The sequence below is a fragment of the Triturus cristatus genome, chromosome 2_1, assembly GCF_964204655.1.
Source record: "Triturus cristatus chromosome 2_1, aTriCri1.1, whole genome shotgun sequence".
NCBI lineage: Eukaryota > Metazoa > Chordata > Amphibia > Caudata > Salamandridae > Triturus > Triturus cristatus.
This window is the reverse complement of record NC_140581.1, coordinates 672,387,216-672,409,612: the sequence shown is the minus strand read 5'-3', so window position 1 is coordinate 672,409,612 and position 22,397 is coordinate 672,387,216. Positions and strand designations below refer to the sequence as shown.

Genomic DNA, 22,397 nt, shown 5'->3' with positions numbered 1-22,397 from the left:
TCTGGCCTCAGTATACAAAAGTTCCTTTTCCAATAGGTTCAATGGGAGCCACTTACATCTCCCTTTTCCTGGTCAGCAGCTTGCTGTCTCAGGCTCTCAAGAGTGAGACAGGTCTTCTGTCCCTGGCAAATATATTCCTACAGGGTGCCCCTTGGCTTAAGAGCTCTGGCTGGTAAGGCCCAAGTTCCTGGGGCTCAGTTCCCTCAAGGGCTGACAGGTCTTCTTCCCTGAGGAAAGGGGACCTGAGCTTTTGCCTCTGTAGAAGTTGGTTTAGAAGATTTCTTTCTTTTTCTCTTGGAGGATTGAACCATTATTCCAGGTTCTGTTAAATGGTAGCGGCAGTCACAGTCGATAACCTTTCAAGTATTGCCCGGCGGTAATCGCCTCTTATACCATTCGATGCTAAACCAATAAAGAGGCAGGCGCCGGAGACTGGAAGGCAGGAAACAAGGTTTTATTCTCTCCGGAGGAGAACACATCAGGTCAGACAGCAAGGTATCGTCATGAGGTGCTCTAACTGCATCTCTGAGGCCTGGCCTCTTATACACAGGTTTATGACTTTATTGCAGGTTTATCATACATGGCACATTCTTGAGATCGCTTTGATATCTGAAAGAACATCCTCAGAATCCCCACTTCAAGCTCGTTCCCACACATATCTTACAGTGGAAGTCCCCACCCCACCCACAGTAGGAGATGGCTATCACACAGCTGGACATTCCGCCAATTCCCGGGGGTGTGTGCGACCGGTCGGGTCTCAGGGGGTGGGGGGCCTTGATCTACTGTAATCCCTTTGATGTGGGGTGTTTCCCTTACAGTAGGGGCAATAAACTGCATCCGCAGGGCTAGGTGATGGCCTGGGATCGGTTCGGACAATGGGGCGCAGAGGAAGGGGGTTATTAAAGAGATGCATGACCATGTATGGGATGTCGGTCAGGCGTGGGATGAGGTTCCATGGCAGGGTCGCGCAGAAGGAGAGGGTTTATGGCCCGTGTATGAGAGAGCGGGGGTGGCCGGCGCGCGGGGGAATGCTTGCAGCGCCAGGGGGACGCGCTGGTGATCGGCAATGAGCAGGGAGAGACCAGGGTGCCTAAAATGGCTGCCGTGCGCTTTCCTGTGTGTCGCGCTGGGGAGAGGCAAGATGGCGCAGATAATGTTCAGTTGTAAACTACATTTCCACAGTTCCAACGCCTCTTTTTTACAGTGGGCTGGGCACTGTGCTCTAGTTTTCTCACACACCCATTTAGGTATTCCCAGCATGGCTCCATAGGATCTTAGCTCAACTTCAGCCCATGCTGAGGTCTCAAGATCATGTCCTAGCAGACACTGTACTGGAGTGGCAGAGGACACAACCACCTTCTTTTGGCCAGTAACCCCTCCCCACTATAAGGTCGCCATTGACATGGGATGGACCTTGGTATGGATATCAGCACTGAACACTGCATAAGATTGTCAAGGACTATTCTGGGGATATCTGTTTTTCAGTCACCATGATGATTCTTACACCTGTATCCCCCAGTGCTTCTACTTCAGCCCCATCGATGTGTGGCTTTTGTTTGACTTCTCCAGGTTATTGGGGCAAATAGCCAGGGAAGTTATATCCACCAACCTCAGAGATTAAAGTAGCTTCAGTGTGCTCTCTGAACGGGTCAAGGCACACTAAGGATCCCATCTGGAGACTCAACACCCCAGTAGAGACTAGAGGAACACTAGTGGAAGCCTTTTGGGGACAGGAAGAGCCCCTAGTTCGGTGTCTATTTGCCTTGCAGTTGAAAAACCAAGCCTGTTGAGGATCCCAGTTCTTACCCTGGTACCCACCCTTTGATTGGGAAGTGTCTCTGTGCCCAACCACCGGAACAGGATTTTGGGGGCCTTTAAGACTCTTTGGGTTTTTCCCCTTTGTTTTCCATGTTTCTCGTCGGGGGTGGGTGAGCTATTAGCAACCCCTTTCTTTTGATCAGCCCCTCCTTGAGCCTTCCTGGACACACTTGTTTTGTCCCAAAGGTCAGCCGTCTTCCCCAGCTCTTGGGGAGAGACTAACCCTAAATCCAGTAGGTACTGATGTAGTTATTCTGATGTACAATTACTTAACAATTGTTATTTCATCAACAGCCTGTAAAGCCCTTCATAATCTTGCACCTTACTGCCTTTCAACCAGCCACCCAGTATTCTGACTGAGAAGTCGACAAAATCTACACAAGACTGACTCGACATTTGGTCCACGTTGTGAGAAAGTGCCATCTTTCTTGCATGGTATGCCCCCACTTTTTGCTAAATTGCTGAATGTACTTCGATTGAGTGTACCCTGGGTTCCTGCCAATCAGGTGCCCAGGGCCTATGTTCCTTCCTTAAACCACACAAACTCCAAATTGGCAAACCCTAGCCACATGTCAGCCCCTAGTAAATGGTACCCTAGGTACCCAGGGCCTTGTGACCAGGGAAGGCCTCTAAGGGCTGCAGCACTCATTGTGCCACCCTCAGAGGCCCTGTACCCTTACACACACACTGCCCTTGCAGGCTGAGTGTCTGGGTGCAGGACGAAACAAAGAGTCGACATGGCACACATCACTGTGTACCATGCCCATCACCTACACTGCCAAGGCATATGTCAGCCACCCCTCTAGCTGGGTGCATTACGCCTATGGTGTGGGCACAGGAGCAGGAGCCCTGTGCCCCTACAGTACCCGGGTCCATTCCTGGGCACTGTAAGTGCAGTGCTGTCATTTAAGAATACATGGTGCTGAGAGCTTGTCAAACACGAGCTCCACAGCACCATATTGGCAACACTGAAGCCTGGGAAGTTTGGTATCAAACTTCTCAGCACATTGAACCCACACTGATGCCAGTGTAGGATTTAATGTACTAAGCACCCCAGAGGGCATCTTAGAAGATGCCCCCTTACAGCTAACTTACAATCCACGTCTGCTCTGAGGCTGCCCAGGCTGCCACACAGCAGACACGTTGCTGGACCCCTGGGTGGGAGAGCCCCTGCTCTCCCGGGCCTGCAACAATGCACATCCTGGGTGAGGTGAGAAATCTCCTCCCCCAGGATGAGCAAAGGGAAGCTTCAAAGGCATGCCGCCATTTGGAGTTTCCCCAGGCCACTGCAACCCCCCACTCTGGCGGGAAGCTTGGCCGGAAACCCCATACAAGGACAGGGGATGTGCCAGCCTGCCCACCCCACCCCTCAGGTGGGGGAGGCGAGGTGAAGCACATCTCCGGGCTCTCGCCATCTTGAAGATGGGAGGCCCTACCCTATCAGGATTAGGCTACTGCCCCCCTCCCACAGGAGAGAGGCAGGATAGGGGGTGTACCCACCCCAGGACAAGGACCCATTGGTCCCTGGCCTTCACCTACCTGTAACGCCCCTAAATCTAGTATTTAGGGGCACCCTGAACCTTCCTTCCTGAGATTCCAGATAGAAAACGACAAGAAGAGCAAGAAGAACAAAGACCTGCCCTGCAGCTGCTAAAAAGAGAAGAAGACACCAACTGCTTTGGCCCCAGCCCTACCGGCCTGTCGACTCTCGAACCTGCACCAGCGCGGCATCCCACGTGGCAGCAACCTCACCAACCCCGGAGGACCTGGCTACCTTTTAGCTCTAAGCCCCTGGGACTCCCACGAGTAGAGGCTCTACTCAAGAAACCTATTTGCTATCCCTGGCACCAGCCCGGGACCGCGGACCCAACACACTCTGCACCAGCCAAGCCTGGCCAGTGCCGGAGTGGACAAAGACCCAGAGGACGACCCCACGGCGACTGTGACCCAGAGTCCGGCACCCAAGGACCCCCCTCGACATCCCGGAAGAAGCCTGCAGCCACAGAACCAAGTGCCACCCCAGCCGCGATCAACCAGAGGGTAAGATTCCCGACGTCAAAAGGCACCCCTGCACCCGGCGCCCTGCGACCCCCTGTGCCCAATCCCGGGGTACCCACCTAACCTACAACTACCCAACTTACCTCTCGAAGTGGTGGTGGCACCTGAAACATCCTCGTCCCCGAGCCTGCAGCCTCTTTCCAAACCGGAACATTCCCATTGATTTCCATTGAGCGCCCTAAGGCTCAAAAGCACCCTGCACCCAGCCGCCCGAGTGGCCCTGGCAGTGCCCTCTCTACACTAACCTACTTCCCCACTTGCCCTGAGTAAGTGACCAGGAGCCCAGCTCCCACAGCCGCGTGGCTTGCCAGACAGCAGCCACCAACCAAGGCCCCCCTATCCCTCATAGGATAACATTGGGCCCAACTCTCTCTGCACCCGGCCGTCCTGAAACCGCTGAGGGTGAACCAACTGTACCTACCTGACACTGGGGGACCCCTGAGTCCATGCCCGGAATTTCAACACTACCAGTCGAGTACTTACCCGTAAACCGCTAACTTCGTTTTCCTCATAGGGTAACATGGACTGACTTTTTCTTCAAAAATCTTCTAAGTGTGAACTTTTCAAAACTGCAAAAATTCACCAAAAATCAGCCAAGTGACAAAAACGAATTTACTCACCTGCTCCTAGGTGAGCTCCCAGTGCTGGATCTTGGTGCCCAGCCCTGACTCCGAAAAGTGTTCACAACTATACTTACCTCTAACTCATTTTTCTCCCATAGGAAACCATTGTCTGCTTTTCTGTGAAATTTCTTCTAAGTGTCTACTTTTGCAAATTCGAAATATTCTTTTAAAATCGTACCATTTCTGCAAACGAAATTACTTACCTGCTTTTGATAGGGACCCCAGTCCTGGGTCTAGGCACCCAGTCCTGGATTACTAAAGTAACGATAAAGTACTCTACCTGCAATTTGAATTCTATGTCAGGACTGGAGGCGAGGATTATGCCTTCTTCCTTCACTTTATTCCACAGCAGCCTGAAGGTTAACAAAAGACTACATTTCCCATGAACCATAGGGAAAGAGTAGTCAAAAAAAACAACATGGTAACAACCAATGAACACAGAGTATGAACGTCCAATCCACAATGAGAGCGTCCCACATAGTCCTTTGCTAGTGTCCTCCCTTCCTCTTTCTTCGCTGCTCCGCAGCAAGATAAGTACCCTTTAATGCTTTCTCTTTGTAGTGCTAAGGGGTTCTGGTTTTATATTTCATACTAGCGTTTCTATTCATATTGTTGCGCGTAGAGGCTTTACTTATTGCCATGATGTTGGAATGTGCTGTGAGACATTTGTTTTTGCCGGTATTGTGATCGCGCTTCAGCGCTACTTCTCAAGCGCTTCGGACGTATTGGTTTTGTTCGCGCTTCAGCGCGTTCGGTAGTTATTCTCTCCCGCCGCGGGGTCGAGGTTCTCCTCGTCCCTACGCGGCGCATCGCTGGCTGGCTCTGGTCCTCCCGCCTCTAGAGGGCGCAGGTGGGACGCGGGAGGCGCGTCGCGGGGTTTGATTCTCTTCAGAGAATTCAAACACCGCGCGCGCGTCAGTTCCCGAGGAGCTCCGGTCCGAGGCTTACGCCCGCTTGGGGGTCTGTACCGGCGAACGGCGGTAAAGTTAACCCGCGATCGGACGTTTTGTTCACATTACGCCCTGTTCACCCAAAGAGCAGTTGGTGATCAGGGTCTGGTATTCTGCTCTAAATAACGCCCCTTTTGAGGTCTTGTACATTTTTCCCTGTCAGGGGTTCATAAAGGGACCCAGCCCAGACCGGCAATCACCTCTTGGCATAGGGGTGGAGTGTTATATATTCTTTGGTAGCCAGCAGTGGTCCCTGGGAGGCTTGTTCCCTGTAATTGCGGCTTTTTTAGCTGCGCCTCTGATTTGGCTGACACCCAGCCTCTACTTCAAGGCCTATTCACGGCTGTTAAATTGCCACTCCGCTATTTTGGCTCATGGAGTACTACGATCAATACCCGGAGGAGGAGGACCCTCTTGCGGAGATGCCCTGGGAGATGCATTTTATGAGGCGGTAGATTCCTCGATTTACCAGGCCGTGGGTCAAGTTATTTCTCCCCTGGAAGACAGGCTGTCGCGCCAGATTACTGAGGCATTTTCTCGTCTGGAACACCGCATGGGTTCTCAAGCTGCCCTGCCTATTCCACCGGCCCCCCTTCCCACAGGTTCCCCTCCGAGTAAGCGCCCTCGGGTGCCTGGAGTGGATGGCGACGCTTTTGAGCGGTTGCGGCAAGCTTTTCTCGACACTCAGACAGTACAGCCAAGGGTCGTTCCCCCTACCCCACCTCCTTCTACCCCTAGGGATATGGATCAGGGCGCGTCTGGTGATCCGGACTCCGACCCCGGCCCTTCCAGGCCGTGGCTTCCCTCTCGCCCTACTGTTCCCCCCTCGATTACCGCAGACATGTTGGATCCGAATGAGATCGTTCACCCCCGCTCTTCGGAGTGGGTCCCAGGGGACAAGGTGGCGGCTTATGTGGCGGAGCACATCCGTCGTCCTTTAGAAAAGGAGGCCCGCAATTGCTTGCGGGCAGAGTGCCCTCGGCCCTCGCTGGAGGGTAAAGTAGCTCTCACCCCCGAGATTGACTCCAGGATGTTCACCTTTTTACAAAAATGTATTCGCGATCCCAAAAAAGGGATTGATCGGTCCTGGAGGGCCTGCCAGGACAAGCTTCTGGACGCCTTAGGGCCGGCCACCAAGATTTTGGATATGGCTGAAGAGGCCAAGGAGTCAGGCTCTGTTATTTCCCCGGAAAACCTCTCCAACTGGGCTCAACGAGTGATCATATTCCTGGGCAATGCCAATTGCGCTCTTTCAACCGAGCGCCGCAGGTCCCTGCTCATAAAGATAGATCCGAAATTGGGAGACCTAGCGGATTCCGAGGCTGGCGCCGTGGCTCAGGGTGGCCTGTTTGGCGAGCCTTTCGTGAAAGAACTGGGCAAGTTCGTGAATACCTTCACATCCCTCGACAGGGCACAATCCACCATCAAGAAAGTTTTTCCCCGTGTTTTTCGCGGGGCCGGTCGAGGCAGGGGCCGCTCGGCCGGTCGAGGTCACCAGCAGGGTAACCAGAAGGGCTCCGGTCAGTCACAGGACCAGTCGCGATTTGGGAACTTCTTCCCTACCAGAGGCCGCAGAGGCAAAGGACGAGGATTCCGCGGTGGCTCCACCGCCTCCAACTCCGGTGAGTCTTCTAATTTTTTCCCCATCGCAGATAGGGGGACGGTTGCAAGGTTGTTTTCAGGCTTGGTTGTCCCTAACACACGATGCTTGGGTTCTCCAAACAGTGAGGGGGTTCCATATAGAATTCACAGGGTCCCCGTTTCAGCGGTCAAGTCCCCGCCCCATTCAGTTTTCGACTCCAGACGCCGCCCTCGTGGACGAGGAGATCGCATCCCTCCTTCACAAGGGCGCCGTCCTTCCCGCCACCCGCCATTCCAGAGGTTTTTTGAGCAATATCTTCTTAGTGGACAAAACAGACGGTGGCAAGAGGCCAGTCATCAATCTAAGCGAGTTCAACGAATGGCTGGTTTATCGCCATTTCAAAATGGAGGGGATTCACCTCCTGAGAGATGTTTTACGACCCTACGACTATATGGTTCGCCTAGATCTCAAGGACGCCTACCTGGTGATCCCGATCTTTCCTCCGCACAGGCGGTTTCTCCAGTTCTCCTGGCGCGACCGGATTTACGAGTTTGCTGCCCTCCCGTTTGGCCTCTCGTCGGCGCCGTGGTGCTTCACCAAGGTTCTCAAACCGGTGGTGGAGTTTTTGAGGGCAAGAGGGGTCAGAATGATCGTATACTTGGACGACCTTCTTTTGATGGCGTCTTGCCCGCGTCAGCTGGAAGGCCAACTTCAGATGACGGTGAACCTCCTTCAAGATCTCGGGTTTGTTATCAACCAGAGCAAGTCTCTCTTACATCCGACCCAATCGCTTACCTTTCTGGGGTTCGTGATCGACTCGCCCTCTTCCCCTCTCAGCCTCCCGGCCAAAAAGATCGCCAAGATCAGACACGAGTTGCGTCGTGTCCTGACCAGACAGAGGATCTCCCTCCGTCAGCTCGCCCGTGTGGTCGGCCTCCTGTCAGCCTCCATTCAGGCCATATTTCCGGGCCCGCTTCATTATCGGGCTTTGCAGCGCCTCAAAGCTTACTTTCTACGGAAGGGTTTCCCTTATTCGCACATGGTGACTCTCACCCCAGAGGTGAATGCCGAGATCCAGTGGTGGCTGGAGCATATGGAGGCCTGGAACGGCCGAGCGATTTTTGGGTCCGCCCCGGATTTGGTGATCGAGTCAGACGCCAGCCGGTTGGGCTGGGGTGCGCGCTGCGGGGAGCTATCCACAGGGGGCTTGTGGTCTCCAGACGAACAGAAATTACACATAAATTGTCTGGAACTTTTGGCAGGTTCGTTTGCCGTACGGTGCTGGACGAAGGACTTGGTGCAGTCGTGTGTTCTGCTGAAAATGGACAACATTTCAGCGGTCCGCTACGTGAACCATCTGGGGGGCACCAGATCCAAGGCTCTCTCGGACCTAGCGGCCAGCTTTTGGCAGTATTGTCTGGACAGCCAGATCTCCGTCACGGCAGAGTACCTTCCCGGTCGGGACAATGTAGAGGCGGATTTCTAATCTCGTCATTTCCGAGACTCCAGTATGTGGAGGTTGGACGCAAGCGTTTTTGTGGCCCTGAACGAGCGGTGGGGTCCTTTTTCGGCGGATCTGTTTGCATCCAGACTGGACCACCAGATACCTCGGTTCTTCAGTTGGAGACCGGACCCGCTGGCGGCGGCCACAGACGCATTCCTGCAGGATTGGAGCTTAGAGCGGGGGTACGCGTTTCCCCCCTTTGCGATGATCACGCGCTCTTCGGCGCAGGTTCGCAGGCAGAAGGCAGACCTAGTGATGGTCACTCCCCTGTGGAGGTCGCAAGTATGGTTTCCGGTTCTACTGGAACTTTCCTGGGATTTTCCAATCCTACTCCCCCACTTTCCCACTCTTCTCACGAATCCCGACGGGGGTCTCCACCCGTTAGTGTCAGCAGGGTCGCTGTTTCTCATGGCGTGGCGGATTTCCGGGGTAGATGGGAAGCCCCAGGACTTTCGCGCGCAGCTGAGAGTCTCATCTCAAAGGCCTGGGCGGACGGCACAGTTAAACGATACAAGTCCGCATGGAACAGATGGGTCAGTTGGTGTGTGCGACGGGGTTACGATCCCTTGGGCGCAGACGTGGTTCAGGTGGTAAATTTCTTGGCCCACCTGGCCTCTGAGGGTTTGGCCTACCGATCCATTAATACCTTTCGGTCGGCTATTTCGTCGGGTCACCCCCCGATTAATGGTAAACCTATAGGAGAACACCCCTTGGTGTGCAGGTTGCTCCGTGGAGTGAGGCTCTCGTTACCCCCAGAGCCTCGTTACTCCGCTTTGTGGGATGTGAATCTAGTCCTTAATCTCTTTCTCTCTTGGCAGCCTAACCGGTTTCTTTCTCGGAAAGAGCTTTCAGCAAAATTGGCAATGCTCCTTTGCTTGATCTCTTGCAGGAGAGTTTCAGACGTGCGAGCCCTGGACATCTCTGGAAGAATGTTTACCCCTGACGGGGTAACCTTCACCCTTTTACGGCGTACGAAGTGCCATACTAGGGTAATCTCGTACCCGGCCTTCCCGGACTCGCCGAAGTTATGCGTAGTTCGGTGTCTAAAAGCATATGAGGAGATGACGGAAGAATTTCGTCCCCCGGGAGAACGCCAGTTGCTCATCGCACTCCGGAAACCCTTTAAGGTGGTTTCCTCACCCACCATTGCCAGGTGGGTCCGGTGGGTGATGCAGGAGGCTGGGATAAGCCTTCGGGACTTTGGAGCACACTCTGCTCGCGGTGCAATGGCGTCGAAGGCGTTTGGCTTGGGTGCTCGCCTTGAGGATATCCTCAATGCTGCTGATTGGTCTTCGGACTCTACGTTTAAGAGGTTCTATTTCAAACCAGTTCTGAATATGGCTCAGCTGGTTGTGGGCAAGCTTTGAACAAGCATAATCCTCGCCTCCAGTCCTGACATAGAATGAAAATTTTCCTAGCTAACGTAACGGAAAGTTTCAATTCTATTAAGGACTCGGAGGCGAGGATTATCCCGCCCGTCACTCCTGGAGGAGGTCCCTCCCCGTATGACAGTAAGTAGATGTTTTCAATGTTGATGGACAGTTTTCTGATGTTTGTAACCGGTCTTACTCCGTAACAGGGTTCCTTTGTGTTTCCTGGAGTAATACGTTTCTGTTGTTCGCAGGTTCAGACACTCAAAAGCAAGATGTTTGAGGAGTTCGGGTCAGCTGGCGTCGCGCTCCGAAAGAGGAAGAGAGGACACTAGCAAAGGACTATGTGGGACGCTCTCATTGTGGATTGGACGTTCATACTCTGTGTTCATTGGTTGTTACCATGTTGTTTTTTTTTACTACTCTTTCCCTATGGTTCATGGGAAATGTAGTCTTTTGTTAACCTTCAGGCTGCTGTGGAATAAAGTGAAGGAAGAAGGCATAATCCTCGCCTCCGAGTCCTTAATAGAATTGAAACTTTCCGTTACATTAGCTAGGAAAATTTTCATTTCTTGCCATAGAGATCCATTGAATGTTTTATGTGAAATATTTTCTAAGTGCTAACTTTTGAAATAGCTAAATATTATTTAAAAATCATTACAGTTATTAAGTCGACTTTCATCACTTGATTCTGAATACTGACCCCAGGCTGGTTCTAGGAGCCAGACCTGGAATTCCAAAAGTAATCTGAAAAGTAATTTATTACAAATAACCTGAATTTACCATTGAGCTCAATGCATTGTTATGTTTAGGAAATAGGATTGTTTATTGCAACCAACTGTGACTGTTTACACAAATTTATTGCTTAAAACAAAAGTATTTATATTCAACCTCTCATTCTGAGAAAGTATATTTTTACCCCCTTTGTGGTTCTAAAAATAAAACAAGCATATATTTTATATATACCAACCATTGGCCTAGAGTTCAGTTATTGAGTGTGTGAAACCATTTGCTGACTGAGTGTGTACAATAAATGCTTTACACTGTCCTCTGGTACTGCCTTACTGCTCGACCAAGCTACCACTTTTGAGAGTAAGGTCATACCTAACTTTGACCTCTATCAGCCTCTGGGGGACTGTGGACTCTGTACACCCTGTACCTATTAGGGAACAGTATATACAGAGCCACTTTCTCACATTGGTGGATCAGCGGTGGGATACAAACTTGCATTTGTTGGACTACTTGGTTACCATCTGATCACACGACAGAACTCTTAAAAATTGCCTTTAGAATTCTGATTGGTTTTTCCAAAATTACTAAAAGTCTTGCTAGGGCCTTGCTTAAGTCCCATTAGAATTTTAGAAAAATAAAAGTCACTATAGTCAGGGTAGAGGGTTAGAACTGTCAGGTTAGAATGTCTCAAACAAACCCAGCTATCAGTGATAATAATAACATGGACCTGGTGGAGGAGCTCGACCTCACACCTTACTTACACTTGTCTTTCAAGGAATTGAGGTCCTTATGTAAACTCAAAAATTTACAAATGGGTCAGCATCCAACCAAACAAGGGCTCCAGGAGCTCCTGGCTGAGTATGCTCAAGACCACCCATCTGAACATGGTGATGGCCAGTCAGATGAGGAAAGGGAAACAGGGGAGGAGGACAGCAACCTCCCCATACTATTCCCTAGGGAGGAGATGGCACCCATACCCTCCAACTCAAGACATAGCATCTGGGCACCTAGAGACCACACAGGTGGCTCTAGTCCCAGAGACAACACTGGGGGACCCCCCAGTGAAGAGGACAGCCTTGTGAGGCTGGCCAAAAGAATAGATCTAGAGTCCAGGCTCCTGGCTCTAGAAAAGGAAAGGAGAGAGATGGGTTTAGCACCCATCAATGGTGGCAGCAATAATAAAAATAAGGATAGGGAGGAAACTTCTGACCTTAAAATCCCCAAAGGGATTGTCCCTAAATTTGAGGAAGGTGATGATATCACCAAATGGTTCACAGCCTTTGAGAGGGCTTGTGATATCAGGAAAGTAAAGAAACCTCTCTGGGGGGCACTCCTGTGGGAACTGTTCTCTGGTAACTGCAGGGACAGGCTTCTGACTCTCTCTGGGCCAGAAGCAGGATCCTATGACCTCATGAAGAAAGCTCCGATTGAGGGATTTGGATTCACCACTGAGGAGTATAGAATTAGATTCAGGGGGGCTCACAAAACCCAGACCCAGTCCTGGATTGATTTTGTAGATTTCTCAGTGAAGACACTGGATGGTTGGTTAGCTGGACATGGTGTGCAGGATTTTACTGGATTGTACAATTTATTCATGAAGGAACATATTTTGAGTAACTGCACAAATGAAAAGTTGCATCAGCATTTGGTAGACCTAGGTCTAATTTCTCCCCAAGAATTGGGAAAGAAGGCAGACCACTGGGTCAAGACTAGGGTGACCAAGACAACCACTGGGGGTGACCAAAAGAAGGTGGTCACAAAACCTCCCCAGGGGAAAGGTGGTGAGAATCCCCAAGATAAAAAGTCTGAGTCTTCCAAAGGGCCCCAAAAACCTGTTCAGGTGGGTGGGACCCAAACTACTCCCTATGTGCCCCAACCATATAGGGGGAAGAACTTTGATCCCTTAAAGGCCTGGTGTAATACCTGTAAGAAGCAGGGACACCTAACTGTATCTTGCCCCCAAAACAAAGCCCCTAAGGCACCCAGTACAGCCACTCCTGGGGCAACAAGTATACAAATGGGATCAGAGGTGTACCCTGAGCAAATCTGGGAACACACTGAAGCAAGTTTAGTCTCCTTGGGAGAAGTGGAGCTTGCCACTGTGGCTGTGTGGCCCCCCAACTTAAAGAAATACTTACAGTACCCCTGGGTAAATGGAACTAGGGTAGAAGCTCTGAGGGATACAGGTGCCAGTGTCACTATGGTGAAAGACACACTGGTTTCCCCTGAGCAATACTTGATTGGGAAGTCTTACCCAGTCACCAACGCTGACAGTGTCACCACTAGTCATCCCATGGCCATGGTAACATTAGGCTGGGGGGGGGGTTACTGGCCTGAAACAGGTAGTGGTCTCTCCAAAGTTGCCAGCTGCATGCCTGCTTGGAAATGATCTGGAAACCTCAGCCTGGGCTGAAGTTGAGTTAAAGGCCCATGCAGCCATGCTGGGCATCCCTGAATTGGTGTGTGTGCAAACCAGAGCACAGAGCAAGAGGAAGGGTGAAAAAGTAGGTTTGGAGCCTGGAATAATGGCCCAACCAACCAAGAGGAAGGGCAAGGAGACTGGGGGACCAGCTTCTGTACAGCCAAACACTCAGAACACCTCTCCCCCTGGAGAGGATGTAGATACCCCTGAGGGAACTGAGTCCATGGAGCTTGACCCTTACCAGGTTGAACTCTTGGGCCCAGGGGGACCCTCTAGGGAAGAGCTGTGCCAGGGCCAGCGAGACTGTCCCACTCTTGAAAGCCTGAGACAACAAGCTGCTTTAGAAGCCAGGGGAGATGTCAGTGGTACCCACAGAGCTTATTGGGAAGAGGGATTACTGTATGCTGAGGCAAGAGTCCCCACTCCTGGAGCCACCAGGAGGGTGGTAGTGCCACAGAAGTACAGGGAGTTCCTCCTAACTTTGGCTCATGACATCCCCCTAGCTGGACATCTGGGGCAATCCAAAACTTGGGAAAGGTTAGTGAGTCACTTTTACTGGCCCCAGATGCACCAAAAGGTAAAGGAGTTTGTCAGCTCCTGTGTTACCTGTCAGGCCAGTGGCAAGACAGGTGGCCACCCAAAGGCCCCCCTCATTCCACTTCCAGTGGTGGGGGTCCCCTTTGAAAGGGTAGGTGTGGACATTGTGGGTCCACTTGAACCTCCCACAGCCTCAGGGAACAAATTCATTCTAGTAGTAGTGGATCATGCTACTAGGTACCCTGAAGCAATTCCACTTAGGACTACTACAGCTCCTGCAGTAGCCAAGGCCCTCCTGTGTGTCTTCACCAGGGTGGGTTTTCCTAAGGAGGTGGTTTCAGACAGAGGTTCCAACTTCATGTCTGCTTACCTAACACACATGTGGAAAGAGTGTGGAGTGCAGTACAAGTTTACTACACCCTACCACCCACAAACCAATGGCCTTGTTGAGAGGTTCAACAAGACATTGAAAGGTATGATCATGGGACTCCCTGAGAAACTCAAAAGGAGGTGGGATGTCCTGTTACCATGCTTGCTTTTCGCTTACAGGGAAGTGCCACAGAAGGGAGTAGGTTTCTCACCCTTTGAACTTCTGTTTGGTCATCCTGTAAGGGGACCACTGTGTCTTGTAAAAGAGGGCTGGGAGAGGCCTCTTCAGGAACCCAAACAGGACATAGTGGACTATGTGCTTGGCCTAAGGTCCAGAATGGCTGAGTATATGGAAAAGGCATCCAAGAACCTTGAGGCCAGCCAGGAGCTCCAGAAGCACTGGTATGACCAAAAAGCTGCACTGGTTGAATTTCAACCAGGGCAACAGGTGTGGGTTTTGGAGCCAGTGGCACCAAGGGCTCTCCAAGACAAATGGAGTGGCCCTTACCCTATCCTAGAGAGAAAGAGTGAGGTCACCTATCTAGTTGACCTGGGCACTAGCAGGACACCCAAAAGGGTCATCCATGTGAACCGCCTTAAACTCTACAATGATAGGGCTGACATCACCATGCTGATGGTGACTGATGAAGAACAGGAAGCAGAGAGTGAGCCACTCCCTGACCTCCTATCCTACAGCCCAAAAGATGGGTCAGTAGATGGTGTGATTTTCTCAGACACCCTCTCTGCCCAACAGCAGACTGACTGCAAGCAAGTCTTGCAACAATATGCTAGCCTCTTTTCCCTGACCCCTGGTCTGACAAGCTGGTGTACCCATGATGTGGACACTGGTGACAGTGCACCTGTCAAGAACAAAATCTATCGACAGTCAGATCAAGTCAAGGAAAGCATCAAAGCTGAGGTCAGCAAGATGCTGGAGTTAGGGGTCATTGAGCCTTCAGAGAGCCCCTGGGCTAGCCCAGTGGTTCTGGTCCCCAAACATCATCAACAGGGTGAAAAGAGAGAGATGAGGTTCTGTGTGGACTATAGAGGGCTCAACTCTGTCACCAAGACAGATGCTCACCCTATCCCAAGAGCAGATGAACTGATAGACAAATTGGGGGCTGCCAAATTTCTCAGTACCTTTGACTTAACTGCAGGGTACTGGCAGATTGGCATGGCCCCAGGAGCAAAAGAAAAGACAGCATTCTCCACCCCTGATGGGCATTATCAGTTTACTGTGATGCCCTTTGGGTTAAAGAATGCCCCTGCCACCTTCCAGAGGTTGGTGAACCATGTCCTGGCTGGGTTGGAGTCCTTTAGTGCAGCTTATCTTGATGATATTGCTGTCTTTAGCTCCACCTGGCAGGATCACCTGATCCACCTTGGGAAGGTTTTAGAGGCTCTGCAGAGTGCAGGTCTCACGATCAAGGCGTCCAAATGCCAGATAGGGCAGGGCACTGTGGTGTACTTGGGCCACCTTGTAGGTGGAGGCCAGGTACAGCCCTTACAACCCAAAATCCAGGCCATCATGGACTGGATAGCTCCAACAACCCAGACCCAAGTCAGGGCATTCCTTGGCTTGACTGGGTACTACAGGAGGTTTGTGAAGGGGTATGGGTCCATTGTGACCCCCCTCACAGAACTCACCTCCAAGAAAATGCCCAAGAAAGTTAACTGGACAGTTAGTTGTCAAAAGGCTTTTGACACCCTAAAAGAAGCAATGTGCTCAGCACCAATTCTGAAAGCTCCAGATTATGCCAAGCAGTTCATAGTGCAGACTGATGCCTCTGAGCTAGGGATAGGAGCGGTCCTATCCCAGACCAATGATGAAGGCCAAGACCAACCTGTTGCTTTTATAAGCAGAAGACTACTCCCTAGAGAGCAGCGTTGGAGTGCCATTGAGAGGGAGGCCTTTGCTGTGGTTTGGTCCCTGAAGAAGCTGAGGCCATACTTGTTTGGCACTCACTTCCTAGTTCAAACTGACCACAGACCTCTCAGATGGCTAATGCAGATGAAAGGGGAAAATCCAAAACTACTGAGGTGGTCCATCTCCCTACAGGGAATGGACTTTGAAGTGGAACACAGACCAGGGACTGCCCATGCCAATGCAGATGGACTTTCCAGGTTCTTCCACTTAGACAATGAAGACTCCATAGGACAAGGTTAGTCTCATCACCTTTCGTTTGGGGGGGGGTTGTGTGAGAAAGTGCCATCTTTCTTGCATGGTATGCCCCCACTTTTTGCTAAATTGCTGAATGTACTTCGATTGAGTGTACCCTGGGTTCCTGCCAATCAGGTGCCCAGGGCCTATGTTCCTTCCTTAAACCACACAAACTCCAAATTGGCAAACCCTAGCCACATGTCAGCCCCTAGTAAATGGTACCCTAGGTACCCAGGGCCTTGTGACCAGGGAAGGCCTCTAAGGGCTGCAGCACTCATTGTGCCACTCTCAGAGGCCCTGTACCCTTACACACACACTGCCCTTGCAGGCTGAGTGTCTGGGTGCAGGACAAAACAAAGAGTCGACATGGCACACATCACTGTGTACCATGCCCATCACCTACACTGCCAAGGCATATGTCAGCCACCCCTCTAGCTGGGTGCATTACGCCTATGGTGTGGGCACAGGAGCAGGAGCCCTGTGCCCCTACAGTACCCGGGTCCATTCCTGGGCACTGTAAGTGCAGTGCTGTCATTTAAGAATACATGGTGCTGAGAGCTTGTCAAACACGAGCTCCAAAGCACCATATTGGCAACACTGAAGCCTGGGAAGTTTGGTATCAAACTTCTCAGCACATTGAACCCACACTGATGCCAGTGTAGGATTTAATGTACTAAACACCCCAGAGGGCATCTTAGAAGATGCCCCCTTACAGCTAACTTACAATCCACGTCTGCTCTGAGGCTGCCCAGGCTGCCACACAGCAGACACGTTGCTGGAGCCCTGGGTGGGAGAGCCCCTGCTCTCCCGGGCCTGCAACAATGCACATCCTGGGTGAGGTGAGAAATCTCCTCCCCCAGGATGAGCAAAGGGAAGCTTCAAAGGCATGCCGCCATTTGGAGTTTCCCCAGGCCACTGCAACCCCCCACTCTGGCGGGAAGCTTGGCCGGAAACCCCATACAAGGACAGGGGATGTGCCAGCCTGCCCACCCCACCCCTCAGGTGGGGGAGGCGAGGTGAAGCACATCTCCGGGCTCTTGCCATCTTGAAGATGGGAGGCCCTACCCTATCAGGATTAGGCTACTGCCCCCCTCCCACAGGAGAGAGGCAGGATAGGGGGTGTACCCACCCCAGGACAAGGACCCATTGGTCCCTGGCCTTCACCTACCTGTAACGCCCCTAAATCTAGTATTTAGGGGCACCCTGAACCTTCCTTCCTGAGATTCCAGATAGAAAACGACAAGAAGAGCAAGAAGAACAAAGACCTGCCCTGCAGCTGCTAAAAAGAGAAGAAGACACCAACTGCTTTGGCCCCAGCCCTACCGGCCTGTCGACTCTCGAACCTGCACCAGCGCGGCATCCCACGTGGCCAGCAACCTCACCAACCCCGGAGGACCTGGCTACCTTTTAGCTCTAAGCCCCTGGGCCTCCCACGAGTAGAGGCTCTACTCAAGAAACCTATTTGCTATCCCTTGCACCAGCCCGGGACCGCGGAACCAACACACTCTGCACCAGCCAAGCCTGGCCAGTGCCGGAGTGGACAAAGACCCAGAGGACGACCCCACGGCGACTGTGACCCAGAGTCCGGCACCCAAGGACCCCCCTCGACATCCCGGAAGAAGCCTGCAGCCACAGAACCAAGTGCCACCCCAGCCGCGATCAACCAGAGGGTAAGATTCCCGACGTCAAAAGGCACCCCTGCACCCGGCGCCCTGCGACCCCCTGTGCCCAATCCCGGGGTACCCACCTAACCTACAACTACCCAACTTACCTCTCGAAGTGGTGGTGGCACCTGAAACATCCTCGTCCCCGAGCCTGCAGCCTCTTTCCAAACCGGAACATTCCCATTGATTTCCATTGAGCGCCCTAAGGCTCAAAAGCACCCTGCACCCAGCCGCCCGAGTGGCCCTGGCAGTGCCCTCTCTACACTAACCTACTTCCCCACTTGCCCTGAGTAAGTGACCAGGAGCCCAGCTCCCACAGCCGCGTGGCTTGCCAGACAGCAGCCACCAACCAAGGCCCCCCTATCCCTCATAGGATAACATTGGGCCCAACTCTCTCTGCACCCGGCCGTCCTGAAACCGCTAAGGGTGAACCAACTGTACCTACCTGACACTGGGGGACCCCTGAGTCCATACCCGGAATTTCAACACTACCAGTCGAGTACTTACCCTTAAACCGCTAACTTCGTTTTCCTCATAGGGTAACATTGACTGACTTTTTCTTCAAAAATCTTCTAAGTGTGAACTTTTCAAAACTGCAAAAATTCACCAAAAATCAGCCAAGTGACAAAAACGAATTTACTCACCTGCTCCTAGGTGAGCTCCCAGTGCTGGATCTTGGTGCCCAGCCCTGACTCTGAAAAGTGTTCACAACTATACTTACCTCTAACTCATTTTTCTCCCATAGGAAACCATTGTCTGCTTTTCTGTGAAATTTCTTCTAAGTGTCTACTTTTGCAAATTCGAAATATTCTTTTAAAATCGTACCATTTCTGCAAACGAAATTACTTACCTGCTTTTGATAGGGACCCCAGTCCTGGGTCTAGGCACCCAGTCCTGGATTACTAAAGTAACGATAAAGTACTCTACCTGCAATTTGAATTTCTTGCCATAGAGATCCATTGAATGTTTTATGTGAAATATTTTCTAAGTGCTAACTTTTGAAATAGCTAAATATTATTTAAAAATCATTACAGTTATTAAGTCGACTTTCATCACTTGATTCTGAATACTGACCCCAGGCTGGTTCTAGGAGCCAGACCTGGAATTCCAAAAGTAATCTGAAAAGTAATTTATTACAAATAACCTGAATTTACCATTGAGCTCAATGCATTGTTATGTTTAGGAAATAGGATTGTTTATTGCAACCAACTGTGACTGTTTACACAAATTTATTGCTTAAAACAAAAGTATTTATATTCAACCTCTCATTCTGAGAAAGTATATTTTTACCCCCTTTGTGGTTCTAAAAATAAAACAAGCATATATTTTATATATACCAACCATTGGCCTAGAGTTCAGTTATTGAGTGTGTGAAACCATTTGCTGACTGAGTGTGTACAATAAATGCTTTACACTGTCCTCTGGTACTGCCTTACTGCTCGACCAAGCTACCACTTTTGAGAGTAAGGTCATACCTAACTTTGACCTCTATCAGCCTCTGGGGGACTGTGGACTCTGTACACCCTGTACCTATTAGGGAACAGTATATACAGAGCCACTTTCTCACACACGTGAGCCCAGACTGGGTTGCTCGGGCACAGAGGTGTTTTGTCTGGCGGGTCGGTGAGTTAGAGGCTCTGACGGTTCTTGGTGCACCTACAGGAGAGGGAAAGGAAACACAGCAGGGCCACTCTGGGTGTGGTGCTGGACTCATTCTGCGTCCCTTAACGAGCAGGTAAGGTTTGTCAGCAGTGTTGTTCCAACTGAACATAAACAAGCTTTTGTACAGACAACTGGCTCCAGTACCTCGGCTATTGGTGCAGGGTGGCTCCTGGGGGTCCTGGCGTCTCCAGACTTGGCAAGGAAATGGATCTGACCTCCTGGACCACGAAGACCTCTTGCTGGGGTGCTACTCCCTTGGTGGCCCCCGGGGTCAACAAACGCTGTACCGGGCAGCTGCAGTCAGTGCCTGCTGGTAAGTGGCTCCTCCGCTCCAAGGGAAAAGCTGCGTGGTCGAAAAGGTTTGGGGAGACTGTCCCGCTTCCGGACAAGTCAGTGTTTGCCGGGAGAGCAGCAGTAAGGCAGGGTTTTATGCCAAGGTATATGCTGGTCCACAGCTCTCACGTCTTCGGCTCTACTTTGTCCTTCTTTTAGGCAGCCAAATCTGAGTTCCTTGTGTCAGGGGGGCACTTAAATACTAAATTTAGGGGCATTAAGGGGAGTGAAGGGTAGTATCCAATGGGCTACTTACCCCTGTGGTCACTACACCCCCTATATCGCCACATCCTGTGGGGCATAACCCTGTCCCAGAGTTCCTAATTCCACCTACAACAAGATGGTGGACCCCTTCTTTAGTGGAGCACATCAGGTAGACCACCATAGGGGTATAGCTAACCTGGAGGGGCAACATGCCCCACCTGTCCTGGTGCCAAATGGGCCACGGGGCAGGTGGTGGCATCTTCCATGCCTGGGGGGAAGCCGGGGGTCACAAATCAAAGGTGACAGGGGCTTTGAAGCCCCTGGCCTTGATATGCTAAATCACTAGCCATTCTGCTGGAGTAGGTATGAACACCTTCCTCCGTATCAGACATTGTTTCTGGCCTCAGAGAGCATAGGCTTTTACTTGGAGGGGGTCAGAAACGTGTCTGTAGTGGAAGGCTTGAAGATACCCGTCTGCCAGCACATTAGACATGGTAGGTTTTTTAGTGGGTACCTCTAAGGTGCCCTCTGGGTGCATGTCATAATAAATCTGGCACTGGCAACAGTACACATTTATTAAGACAAGGTGTTTAATACCAAACACCATAGGTTTCAGTGAAGCCATCATGCAGCCGGGGAACTCGTAATGACCAGTGCCCAGTACATATACTTAAGATTGCTTCCCTGTTCACTTTTACTATCCAGTAATTGAGCCAGACAGCACAGGGGCTTACCTGCTCATGCAGATATGCCCTCACATGTAATAAAATGCACCCTGCCTTAGGGTTATAAGGCCGGCTGTAGGGGTGGCATATACATTAGGTGCAGTGACTTTGGCCTGGTACACAGTGAGTGTGCCATGTCGGTTTTTCACACAGTGTTTGCACCATGTCACGTAGCCTGCAATCGTAGTTTGCATGCAATTTGTATAGGGGTCCCTTAGGGTGGCACAACACATGCTGCAGCCCATAGGGTCCCTTTTAGGTACTCTTGCCCTAGGTACCAGGGGTACCATTCTCTAGAGACTTACAGGTGCTAGAATGTGTACCAATCAGACCGTTATAGCTTGTTTTAATTAAAGCGCACTGGTACTGGGGCCTGGTTAGCAGGGACCCAGTGAACATCAGTCGAAAAACATCAGTACCAGAGGCAAAAAGTTGGGGTGACCATTACATAAAGGGGCACTTTCGTACAGTAGCTATGACAGAATCAGCTCTATTTGGCATGGAAAGGAAAGAACTGACATCAGTGCAAGGAGGTGGCACCTATATAGGTACCGCACACATCACTTCTGGCACAGATGCTGCTGATGCGGAGTGCAACAAAGCCACCTACTGGCATTCAGGGGTACTGCTCAAAAACATCCAGATCCAGCCTGACTGCTGGGGATTAATCCCAGGTACGGAATCTGAGGCTAGAAGTCTTTCAAATAGAATACAATAAACTAATTTAAGTAAAAACAATACAATCAAAGTGTAATATCCCATTCTCACTGGAATAACTTCATTAAAAACAGTTGCAAATTGAGAGGGCTAAAATTGATAAGCTTGAATCGGTAAAATGGCAGATATGGCAGTATGCAGCGTGGCAAATAAGAGTCATGACTATCTAGCATCCTGTGAAACTCAATGTTACTCATCCACACCTATCCTCATCCACACTTTCTGCATCAGTCATTGACATACAGTACCTCCCAACTTCATAACGACTAATTCAGGTAACCCAACCATCCCCAAGATCTGCCGCCTCAGCGAGGTTCTGCAAAATAGACTTGAAACACAACTCAAAACAGTCTGTGGCCATTTCAAAAGTCAAAGCCATATGCAAATGGTTCATAATAAGCACTAAGTGGACCTTCCGCATAATATTCAAAGTACCTTTTGTTATTGCATAATTTATTCACCACCACTTAATCAAATCTCAACTGTTGCCCTAAACTAATAATGTCAATTATTTAACAAAAAGTAAAATATTAACTACATCCACTCCACATTAAAAACATTTTCCAAAAAGTTACAAAGCTTACCTTTGTCATTTCCAAAGTGTCCTCTGTGAATGCCAGACTGAATGTTGTACACATCTACTTCTCCAGTTGAAAGTCCAATTAAGGCAAAGTTCCCACAACTTGTTAAATCAACTGCCTTCAGAAGAGAAATGAACTTGTTTTTGAAGACGATAATAACACTATTGATAAAATTGAAATACTCCCCAGAAAACAGGATGAAATAACTGAGTGATAGTACCAAATAAAATAGATTCTTTTTTATAGTGCCATTCCAGCCTATGGGCATCTCAGTGCTTGGAGCAAAGCAGGAACGTGACAATGCTAAATGCAGAGTGTTTGGTTGAGTAATACATTTATATAAAGTAACAGCACAAAAATACACAAAGTACCAATGAACTATCCT

The 22,397-nt window shown here is 50.6% G+C and overlaps 1 protein-coding gene across 2 annotated transcripts in view; it reads right to left on the bottom strand.

The window, feature by feature from the left end:
• The window catches only part of WDR36 (WD repeat domain 36), a 580,433-nt gene that overhangs the window by 303,051 nt on the left and 254,985 nt on the right, over positions 1–22,397 (bottom strand). For both annotated transcript variants that reach the window (XM_085632587.1, XM_085632588.1), the window contains exon 13: positions 22,016–22,130. In XM_085632587.1, the coding sequence (XP_085488713.1) occupies positions 22,016–22,130 (115 nt within the window). The remainder of the gene's footprint in view (positions 1–22,015; positions 22,131–22,397) is intronic.